The following is a 12,132-nucleotide window of genomic DNA, read 5'->3' as shown; positions in this document are numbered from 1 at the left end:
AGGAGAACAATATTAGCAACTAGATTAAAGATCCTAACCTTGATATTTTGGTGAAGAATGTGGCTGCCTTTGTCCTCTTCCTAAAAATCTCCAAAGCTAAACTGAAAAGTTTTGGATTAATTTGAAACACAGAGAATCCAAGACATCCTATCACCTTCATTCAGGTCTACAAAGGAAAAGACCAAGCAAGACAAAAAAGAAATATACAATTTAAAGAGAAAAGGAACAGCAGGAAAATGTTGGGGCCATGGCTTGTGTTGAAAAAGATAAAGAGATAAGGCCACAAAATGGAATAGGAGTTATACCCTTGGACTAAGACTCCCCCCACACCCAGCTAGTTCTACAATTTATGAAAGGAAAAGGCCTAAGGGATTTTCTGCTCCTAAAAAGAAGTATCAAATCAAATCTTATGCAAATATAATTTAAGGGGAGGAGCAGGCTCCATCCCAAGCAGGCAGCTAAACTTGGCAGTATCAACAATGTGGTTCTGACTTTAAAATTATGAAGGATACAGGAGAAACCGGGTTGTGGAATCATTCTACATGGCTAAATAAAGCCCCTGAATCCAGGTTTGTGTCATACAGGAAGTAGAACCAAACCAAAATTAAGAATTATGGTGTAGTCAGCAAAGTTGTTAGGGCAGAATTATCTAAGTTCTTTGACATGTTGTTATAGGATTTGGAGTTTGTTCTGGTTAAGTTTCCATTTTGCTATTTGATGCAGTATTTCCTCACTATACCCCATTCCTCCCATTTGGAAATGTAATGTATATTCTATGCCATTGTATGTGGCAAGAATGTAATTTGCTTTGGTTTGGACTTTCTAGGGAGTTGCAATTAAGAGATTACCTTGAGTCAAAGAAGAGACTGACTATTAAATTGCGTTGAGACTATGAAAGACTATGGGGAGCAGAGAGGGGCCTAAGAGATGGCTTGGTGGTTAAGAGTACTGGAGCTCTACCAGATGGACCTGGGTTCAATTCCTAGTACCCGTAGCAGCTCTCACCTGTCTTTAACTCCTGTTCTAAGGGATCCGACACCCTCAAATAGACATACATGTAGTCAAATTACCAATGTACAGGTAATGAAAATAAATGAATGAATGAATGAATGAATGACAATGGGACTTTTGAAATCGCATTAAATGCACTTTGTAATATAGAACCATGACCCTAAGGAAACCAGAGAGTAAAATGTGGTGGTTTGAATGAGAATGGCTTACAATATAAGCTACATTTGAATACTTGGTAAGGATTAGGTAAGGGATGGCCTTGGAAATGTCACTGGGGATGGGCTTTGAGGTTTCAAAAGCCCATGTCAAATTCAATTAGCTCTTTTAACTCCTGCTTGTGGATCAAGATGTAAGCTCTCAGCTACAACTCCTACCACCGTGCCTGCCAGCTGCTATGCTCTCGGCCATGGTGGTCATGAACTATATAACCCTCTATAAACATAAGCCTTAACTCTTTCACAAGTTGCCTTGGTTGCAGTGTTTCATCACAGCAATATACAAGTAATTAACTAAAAAACACACTAAGAAAATCTACGTAAACACTTTATCTTCCTCTATCAACTGGCTAATAACTATTTTCATAGTAGTGATAATAATCAAAACAGCAGCACAAGAAACTCCAAACACCTGTTACAAAAGGAGTGCATGCATTTGACAAACAGTTCAGAATCAATCAACTTCAAAAGAATTTTGCAAGCTAGCTTTTGGATATTAAACTTACCAACACCTAGCCTATATTATCAGCTGTAAACAATAGTCATCCGGGAGTGTGGACAATTAATCTTCATGAAATAACAGTGTTTGACTGTTTTGACTCTGAAAGCCCAACTCAAACGGCTTATTTCCAAGTTTGTTTAATCTGGAACTTTCCCAAAGTAAGGGACTTGATGAAAATATCAAATGATGGGTACAGTAGTGAGCAGTCCCTATTCTTCTGGGACAAGGCACAAGCTCTGGTTAATATATGCCCATGGAGGTCAAAAGTCAAAGTCAGGAGTTCCTCAGGTGGTATCACCTGTTTTTGAGACAAAGTCTTTTTCATTAGCATAGAACTCACCAAGCTTGGACAGAGAGCTCTAAAGATCCACCTATGTCTATATGCCCACTGCTAGGATTATGAACTGTGCCAACACTCCTGGTATTTTATGTGAGTTCTAAAGATTCAATTCAGGTCCTTGTGCTTGTATGGCAGGAACTTTTCTGTGAGCTATCTCCCTAGTGGTTCCTACTTTTGATGTGCTACTTGTCTTTTCAAATGCAAAATATATAAACCAAGAATTATGTATTTACACTGACGAACATACTATGTATAAAAATGTAGTTTGCAAAGGGAACAACAATAAAAACAGAGAAAGGAAACAGAAATAAGAGCAAAATTTTTGTGTACTATTAGAAAGAGGCTCAGAATGTAGCTCACTGATTGTGTGAACAGTATACACAGAGCCTTTGTTTCTTCAATGGTCTGAACCACAAACAACAACAAAGCAACAAAATAAAATGGCATTAACTTAAAAGTATAATTGTACAACTTTTTAAGATATCAATTCTGATTCCCAGGGCAACTAACAATGACTAGATTAAAAACCAACAGGAAAACTGAAAACCTGAACAGTGAAAAGTCAACTAGATCTAACAGACATACAGAACCCATGCAAGACTAGAGCATATATTCTTTCCATTACACGTCAAAAACACCTCCAATAGACCTTAGGTAATAAAACAACCCTTAATACATTTAAACCAAATCTCTGTCAATGACAGTGTCATTATATATGGGGAAAAAATCAGAAATCCATCACAAAAGGTAATCTGGAAAATTCATAAGAACATGGTAATTAAACAATACTCTTTACCAATGGGGTCAAAGGAAAAGAAAATCACATGGAAAATCATGAAATTAATTTATCTGGGTAAAATGAAAGCCCATAATCTCACAAATTAAAATACATATATTAAAAATTAGGTATTTCAACACTTTTATCTTAAATAAACCATAGTCAACACATCCCAAAAGAACATGTAAAGAAAAATGATAAAATTAAACAAAAAAAATCCAACAACATACAAATAAAACAATAGCTAAATTGACCAAAGAGGTACACTTTCACAAATACACATAGGGGTTACCAGTGAAGGAATAATCTAAATAAAAACATGTAAAGCACAAGGTCAAATATCCATTAAAAACTATTTTTTTTAAAGAAACTACTGCTAGTTATGGTCAAAATATTAATGAACAAAAAAGTATTTACTATGGCAATAGGAAAACATGCAAATTACCCAAATAGAAAGAAAACTCAGACAACCATAGACGCTATAATTTAACTGTATTCAAATTTTTCACCTAAAAGGTTAAGCTTACATGGGAGAACGAACTGGTTTCTTCCTTCATGGAAATAGACTCTCTTATCCTTATGTAGTTTTCTCTTCTCTCCCCACACCTCTCTGTCAAATGCAGTTTTGCTGTATAGCTCAGGCTTACAAAACAACTAAACATCCTCCTGCTTCTGTTGCCCAAGTGCTGGACTTAAGGGGTATGCCATGCCTGGCTATTCAGTTATATTATTCTTCAATTATTTTATAGATTCATGTTTTTGTTTAAGGCAGAGTCTCATATATCCTGGATTGGTCTTGAAATTGTTATATAGGCAAGGATTTACCTTCAATTTCTGATCTTCCTGAGTGTTAGGAATGAATATACATTATGTACCAACTCATGCAGTTTATGCATGTTACACAAGCACTTTACCAACAAAACTACATCTTTAGTCAAATATTTGTAGTTTTAAGCATGCACTTCTTTAATATATCTTAACTTTGCTTTTTACCAAATTGTTGTCTGAATAGTAACAATCCATTCATCCTCTGTTAAAGTCATCTTTAGCATAAATTACGTGACACCCCCCCCACAGGGTTTCTCTGTATAGTGTTGGTACTCAAGAGATGATCTTCCTACTCCAGCACACACCACGCCTGAGATTAAAGGCATGTACCACCACTGCCATAACATAATTTCTTATATGTTTGCTGTTTATGATTTTGGAACCTAGTAAATCATCAATTGAGTACATTATTCTAATTACTATACCTTTATAAAACAGTTTATTGACTAATAAAATAAGTACTTCCTCACTATATTTCTAGTATTCTTTTGGCTATTTTCAGAAATTCCATAGAAGATATGAAATTTGTTGAAAATCATATGGGTAGAAGTACACAAAGGCTAGAGGCTACACAAAAGAGACGGGTAAGAAAAAAACACAATTATAAACATACAAGGCAGAAGCTTTACACAGTTATTTTCCTTTTTTTCCCTTATATTTCCCCAACAAATAGATAACACTGAAAAATGTTAAGCTAGTACACTAAGTAAATAAAGCATGTTATAAAATTATATATGCCATAAGTGATAATATAGAGAGAAAATTTATCAAACATGACCACAAACAATTTTCTTATTTTGTATTTTAATACTAGGAAGCAAAATCTGCTTTGTCACCAAAACAAATGTTTATAATATTTAGGAGACACTAAACAGGACTATTAAAATAGCACTAGTCCATTATCTTTTTTTAATCTTATGTGTTTGTACCCTGTTTTCTCAGTTATAAATGAATTTGTCAAAGACAGTGTTTCATGATGTATCCAGGAAGGGTTGGATATAAAGTTCTTTAATGGTACCAAGTGGCAATGACTCAGGAGCTAGCTTACAGGCTTTAATGATAGCCCAGGTATGAAATAACATTTCTCCAGCAGCTCCAAATACCTAAGACTATTAGATTAGATATTGTATCTCTTATCTTTTTCAGGAACTAAGCCCATATATTTCCCCCCAAAATAATGTATATTAATTTATTAGACTCCCTGTACCCACCTACACAGTATGGGTTGTCATATGACGCTGGTAATTAAGTTGGTATATATCTGAAAATAACTAGGGTATCAGTCATGCTTAAAGCACCACTTTACAAGATACCAAAGTATTCAGACATGAGAAGAAAAAGACTTGATTTTTTTAAAAGATGAAATTTTAATAAATGTTAAGATTATTTTCTAACTTTACCATCAGACCCGTGTCATAAATGCTATCTGAAGTGTATTCCTGTGTATTGATTGATTACTTGGCTACATGCTGAATTTTAACAATTTCTTGAGACAGAGTCTTACTATGTAGGCCTGGATGGCTTGAATTCTCTATGTAGGCCAAGCTGTCCTTGAACTCAAGAAGCCCACTGGCCTATTCCTTCTGAGTGCTGGATTTTAAAGATGTATGTTACCACATACTGGCCATTTCTAACAATTTTATATCATCTCCCTAGGAAACCAAAAGAGAGCCCCATTTGTCTGCAACAAACTCTTTGAAAATAATTACTCTAAATCATTTCTTTCATTACACTATTTAATAATCCTTAATTGTGTGTGTTGATTAATTTGTGCATGAATGCTGGTGCCCAAAAGGATCAGACTTGTCAAATGCCCTTGATCAGCCATGAGGCACCATGTATATACACTGGGAATTGAAATCCAGTCCTCCAAAACAATACACTCTAAACTGCTGAAGTCCTCTATCCAGATCACTCTACTACAAATTAAAAGACAACGAATTATTTAGCATTTTGCTGGATTAATTTCTTCCTCCATTAGGACTACGGGTAGATTATTTACAAATTTAGAAGTTTTCTGAGCTTCCTTAGTTTTTATGTACTTACATCTATTTTTTAAGTTCTTACTACATTTTTACTGACTTATTTAATATGTATGTGGCATGCATACCTGCATTCTACAGTATGTACGTAGAGGTCAGAAGGAAACTTTTAAGAGTCATTCTCTTACCATATGGTGTCAGGATCAAACTCTGGTCATTAGTGTTAAGCTTGGTGGCAAGTACCTACTGTGCCTTAATGTTTGATTAATGTGATGAATAGCAATCTATTATGTATCTGGCTGTCCTGGAACAATGTAGATCAGGCTACCCTGACAGTGTTCTACTTGTCTTTGCCTCCCTCATGAGTACTGGGATTAAAGGCTTTCCCCAGCTCCTACTAGCCATAATTATCCTTCCGTTCCTCTCCCCACCAACCCTTCTTCTCAACAAGACCTCCTACTTTCATGCCTTTGTCCACTTAATTTAACTGAAGTTGCTTGCAAACATGATGTAATTTTATCAAACAATTAAACTTATTCTTTTGAACTCTGGATCCCATATTAACTGTCTGACATTTCTTACAATGAAGAAACACTCAGAATATATTTAGAAAGCAGGTTTGATGGCTAGAGGTGTAGTTTAGTGGTAGTATTGTCTAGAATGAACAAAGCCTTGTTTTATCCCCACCACCGTAAGTCACAGAATTTATTAAACTTGTGATTAATGAACCTAAAATAGCCTGAAACGCGAGCCAATCTTAAGGTAACCATTTATTTGGCTATTAAAACAAGCCTTCAATCGGGTGTGGCAATACATGCATATAATCTTAGCACTGGAGGGGCTCATGAGGGAAAACTTCAGACTATTCCAACTGTGGTTGGTTGAATGAGAATGGCCCCCATAAAATTATATGTTTGAATGCTTGGCCCCCAGTTAGTAGACTATTTTGGAAGGATTAGTAGGTGTGGCCTTGTAAATAGTTGTGGCTATGTCAGGGGTTTGCTACTGATGTTTCAGAAACTCACGCCAGGACCAGTCTCTGCTCTGCCTCCTGCTTGCAGATCAAGATGTAAGCTCTCAGCTATTGCTCCAATGCCACATGGATGACTGCCTGTCACCATGTTCCTCTGCATGATGGTTATGAAATGTAAGAAAGTCTCCAATTAAATGTTTTCTTCTAAAAGTTACCTCGGTCATCATGTGTCCTCACAGCAATAGGACAGTAGTAACTAAAATAAAGACCCTGAAAAATAAATTCTAGCAAAAAATAAATTCTTCATAGCAAACTGTGTGTTATCAGTTAACCTCTAGGAATAGCACAATCTTTGGATAGGACTGAATTTTCCTCTAAGAAATCTTGACTCCAATACAATTACCACCATTAGAAAATAGCACTAACTGAAAGGACTGAAGGAACTGAAGGGTTTGTAACCCCACAGGAAGAACAACAATATCAACCAACCAGACCCCCCAGGGTTCCTAGAGACTAAACCACCAACCAAAGAGCACACATGGAGCAACGTATGACTCCAGCCACATATGAGCAGAGGATGGCCTTGTTGGACATCAATGGGGTAGGGGGATAGAGGGGCCCTTATTCCTGTGAAGGCTTGATGTCTCAGTGTAGGGGAATGCCAGGGCAGGGAAACAGGAGTGGGTAGGTGGGTGGGGGAGTACCCTCATAGAAGCGGGGGTGGGATGGGGGTGGGATAGGGTGCTTCTAGAGGGAAAACCAGGAAAGAGGATAACATCTTAAATGTAAATAAAGAAAATATTCAATTTATATAAAAAAAACACTAAGTGATCTACAATTATTCTAAACAATTCTTAAATTCCCAGATGAGAAAACTGGTATCAGAACTCAAGATTCGAATCTAACCTTTTCCCCCCTGTATGCTTCTTTTTCACATAAAATCCTTATTCTGAATTTCTTTGAAGCAGAACTATCAGTTTTGAAACAAGGATTTTGCTTCGTGAGCAAGATGATGAAATATTTCAAATTTAATTAATAGTTGAGAATACTCATGCTTTTTGAAACTTTGACCCTGTCCCAAATATTTGTAAAAGTCAGAAAGTTAAAGAAAGGATTCTAATGCACTTTGACAAAAAAAGAAATGCCTGTTTAATCACATGCTCTGGTGTCTTCACCAAAGACTCACCTCTGCCAAATGTTGTAGCCGTGTCAGTAGTGGAGTCCTCTTGTCAGATCCAAGACGTGTGATATAGTTTGATCTTTTGCTAAATACATATAGAAGGTTAAGGACTGCCAGCACCACTTGCATATCAGAGGAAGCCAATAAAGTTGTCAAATGCTATAGGAACAAAAAAGGGACAAAGTTTAGTGCATCAAGAACTTGGCACTAAAAACTTCAAAAAAATTTTTTTAATGTAATAATGTTTGTCAACATTAAAAACTATCAAGTTATTGAGCCACAATACACAAAAAGTTAATCTCTTACAATATATACAACTGCACCTAAGGAACAGCTGGCCAGAAAGTTCAACAACAGTAAAAACTGAAAATTGCAGTTCGATGTTATATCTGTGTCTCTATATATGGAAGAATCTGAAGATAGAAATATGCTATAATATATATGTAGGACTAAAAAAATTATATTTTTAAGCATTGTAAAATGAATCTAAGTGTATGTTAGACAAATATATAAAGGACTCATAGAAACTAAAGCTATCAACAACAGCTGTGTGCAACTATTCAAAATAAAACTATTGAAAGTACAGTACAAGCCTGGAAGTAACCTCAAATTATTTTCAAACAGAACATTCACTAATATGTTGAAACACATAATTGGATAAAATTAAGATTATGTAATTAATTTAGAAATTAATGAAAACATTTTATTTATTGATTATCTTAATGATAATGGACTTCCCTGGACAGTACATCTATTTCTTTATTAAGACTGACTGTATACCCATCTCTACTTTATATTCAACCATTCTACTACTTGTCCAAAATCATTTTCTGTCTGTTCTCATTCTGTTCCTTTCAGAAAATGAAACAAAAACAGCAAGGTGGTACTAAGGTCATCAAGTTTGGCTAAAGGAAAATAATTTTTTTTACAGTATTTATGACTACTAGATTTAAGATTTCTTTAATGTGCTTTGTCTGAATATATGTCTGTGTACCATGTGCCACAGACATAAAGGAGGAGGAGTCAGATCCACTGGAAGTGGAGTTATATAGTTGTGAGCCCTCCATGTGACAGCTAGGAATCCAAACCTAACTTCTACACAAGTACTCAACTGTTAAACCATCTCTTCAGCCCCCTTTTGACCATGGATTACCTTAGTCTTTATGGATACAAAGAAAACAATAGGCTCTTGCAACAAGTCCCACCTGTCATTCATCCGTTCAACTTACCACAGGTAGATAAATTTTAGAGGTACATTCCCATACACACTCTGGTCAGTATTCCATAGACCAAGTTAACGATCAACACTGCACATAAGCGGTAACAATTTGAGCGTAAAATGCCCCCCCCCCAACAATAGGCTTGTGTTTGAACCTTTGGTCAGCAACTAGTCAGTTTTACAAGGTTGTAGAACTTTTAGAAGGTCACTAGGGTTTGAGTGTTAACGTGGGTGTTATAGCATAGTACAGCTTTCTGGCTCAAAAAAAGTATTATGTGACTTACCATGAGCTCCTACCACTGTGAAGCTGCCTACCACCATCTTTGAAGAATAAAATCTGTCTTCTCAAACCATGGATTAAATTAAAAACTTCCCTCCCTTGTTCCCTGTCAGGAATTTGGTCACAGGAACAAAAGTGATATAATTGTGTGGATATTACAAATAATCTTGAGGTGAGTTTAAGTATTTTCAAGGATATATGTAGGTTACATGCAAATACACCATTCTGAATAAGGAACTGGTGCTGAAACTAACCCCCCTCCCTGTACCTGCCACAGGGGACTGTATGTGTTTTGGCAAAAGACATCGAAAATTATAAGCACATTAATATAAGGGAATCAAACTATTTTTAATAGTTTAATAACAACAGACTATCTCTAATATTCTTCAACAAAGATTAATAAATACTCCATAAAATGCTTCAATACAGGTACTTTATTCTTTATGCCTTGAAAGGGTACAGTAAGTATGAATCAGAGAAACTTTCCCATCAATCCTAAGACAGGTAATATTTATGCCTAAGAAATATCATACTATTATCTCTTTCTCCTTGTGGTTCTGAGGATTCAACCCAGGGACCTATATACACAATAGGCAAGTATACAACTACTAAGCTAAAACACCCCCCCACTTACTACTACTATCTTTGAAGCTGATAATCTTAAGAACTCCACAATGAAAAGGAGAACAACCAACCATCAGAAACAGAAATTCCCTTGCTTATGGATACACATGGTTATAGTTAAGAACACACCACATAGCCTTATATTCTTACCTCTATGGAACTGTACAGATGTCGAGAAAAGCTGTACTCAATGAGCAAAGCTGTGAAGTTCAATACAGCCAATAGAAGCATTTTCAGCTGTTCTTTTTCAGGCCTATCACATACAAGCATCCATGACATATTCTCCACTGTTTGTCCAGCATCTGCCAGAATTCCATCAAATCGGTCCAACAGATCCACCCAGTGATATAACTCACACTAGGAAAAAGGATAAAGAGGATATAAAAATATGATTAAAGTGGCTTGGTGGTATGTTCTAGTAATCTCATTATTGGGGAGGTTAAGGTAGAAGGATATGGAGTCCAAGGAGTCTGGGCCACACAGTGAGCCCCATCATCAAAATAATGGTTATTTTAACACTGAATGGGTACTTTGGAGTGGAGCGGTATTAAGACATAGCTTTTCACTTCTTTAAACATCAATGTATTTTGCATGGGTATGTGCACACCACAGCATACACGTAGAAGTCAGAAGATAATTTGGAGGGAGGATTTGGGGGAGGGAAGATTGATTCCTCCATCCATTATGAAGGACGCAGACTTGATCTCTCAAGTCACCAGACTCGGCAATAAATGCCTTTACTTTCTGAACTAACTCACTCTCTCTTTCTCTCTGGCCCAACACATTGGTTTATCTTTTAAGAAAAAAAAAAAAAGATTCTTGGCAACAATTCAGGCTAAATACCAGTAGTCAAGAGCTTTGACAAATATGCTAGACACTTAAGTAACTATAGAATCAGGCTATTCTATTATGGTTCTCTTGTCATTATCAAAGCACACAAAATGATGTACTGACAGCACATTCGCTATCCTTTGTTATCGCGGGTTTACATACCTTGCCAATGTTCCATGTTTTGATTTGCTGCAGTTCCAAGAGGAGTTGCTCATCATTACAAACTTTGAGTTTGTCTATTAAGGCTCTGCAGTCTGCAGGCTAAGAAAAACAAACAAGGATTCACAAAGGGTGTTTAGGAATGAGGGAGAAACAAAGAGAATGGGAAAAGGGACCCTTAAACCCACAAAGCAATTCAACTTTTGCTTATATAAAACTAAATCTTTTAGATTACAATTGAAGCCTGTGAGGAAACTTTAATTCCCAACAATCCACTATGCATTTGTTTAAATATGAATAAACCTGTATATGCAAACTACTTGAAATACACTGACAATAGAAAAAAGGAAATAAGCTAAGCAGCACTAAAAGCAAAATTAAATAATCTGCAACATAGCTTAAAAGATAACCAGAACGTCAGAAGTAGGGAAAACGAGGAGGAGGAGGGAGAGAGGAAAAAAGGGAGAGAGGGGGGAGGGAGGTAAAAAAGGGAGAGGGAGGGACAGAGAGGGAGACAGAGAGAGAGCGCCAACCAGCCTGAAAGGAAAAGGCTAGCATTGATTTATTTTTCTACAATATTAAACCTTGAACTAGAAAGGATCATAGAGCTTCTGAACTTTGTAAAACTAAGACTCTATTCTTACTTGGTGTTCCCATTTCCATACATTCCTGATCTCTTGTATTGATGAACAGGACCATTATCAGGTATCAAGGAGTGGATTGAGAATTTATAATAAAGGTTCTGAAAGTGGAAAGGAAAATGGGGTAGGGACTGAGACTGGGAAACATTCTATTAATGGAAAACAGGTGGGAAAGTGATAATACTTTTAGTTTAATTCTATAAATCGTGTCATGGGAATAAACCTAGCTTTGGAAACAAACAAATCTATGTTCTGTTTTTGGTTTTATGATTACTAAGCTATGGTGAATCCTACTTACTAGGAAAACACAAACAATCTAATAAGCTAGCTTGAAGAGTATGTCCAAGGACCTGCCACTTAGCAAGTACACACAAGAGGAGATTTTTAAAAATGAGCATGTTGTCTTGGTAATTAAACAAAGAACATAGGATTTAGATTTAAAGTCATTCTCTCTTTGAATCTCAGCATCCCCTCACTCAAGAAAGAGATGACTAGTTAGATACCATCTAAATATCCAACATTGCTGTTGTGAAATCGAAAACTGGAGGAAACCCCAAAGATTCCCATCG

The 12,132-nt window shown here is 36.2% G+C and overlaps 1 protein-coding gene across 25 annotated transcripts in view; it reads right to left on the bottom strand.

Annotated features, from left to right (window-relative positions):
• Huwe1 (HECT, UBA and WWE domain containing E3 ubiquitin protein ligase 1) overlaps positions 1 to 12,132 on the bottom strand; it is a 200,895-nt gene that overhangs the window by 86,223 nt on the left and 102,540 nt on the right. For all 25 annotated transcript variants that reach the window (XM_031369185.1, XM_031369177.1, XM_031369166.1 and 22 more), the window contains 3 exons: positions 10,926 to 11,024; positions 10,083 to 10,289; positions 7,816 to 7,968 (listed from right to left, as the gene is read on the bottom strand). In XM_031369185.1, the coding sequence (XP_031225045.1) occupies positions 7,816 to 7,968; positions 10,083 to 10,289; positions 10,926 to 11,024 (459 nt within the window). The remainder of the gene's footprint in view (positions 1 to 7,815; positions 7,969 to 10,082; positions 10,290 to 10,925; positions 11,025 to 12,132) is intronic.

This window comes from Mastomys coucha, chromosome X (assembly GCF_008632895.1).
Source record: "Mastomys coucha isolate ucsf_1 chromosome X, UCSF_Mcou_1, whole genome shotgun sequence".
NCBI lineage: Eukaryota > Metazoa > Chordata > Mammalia > Rodentia > Muridae > Mastomys > Mastomys coucha.
This window is presented reverse-complemented; position numbering and strand designations above follow the sequence as displayed.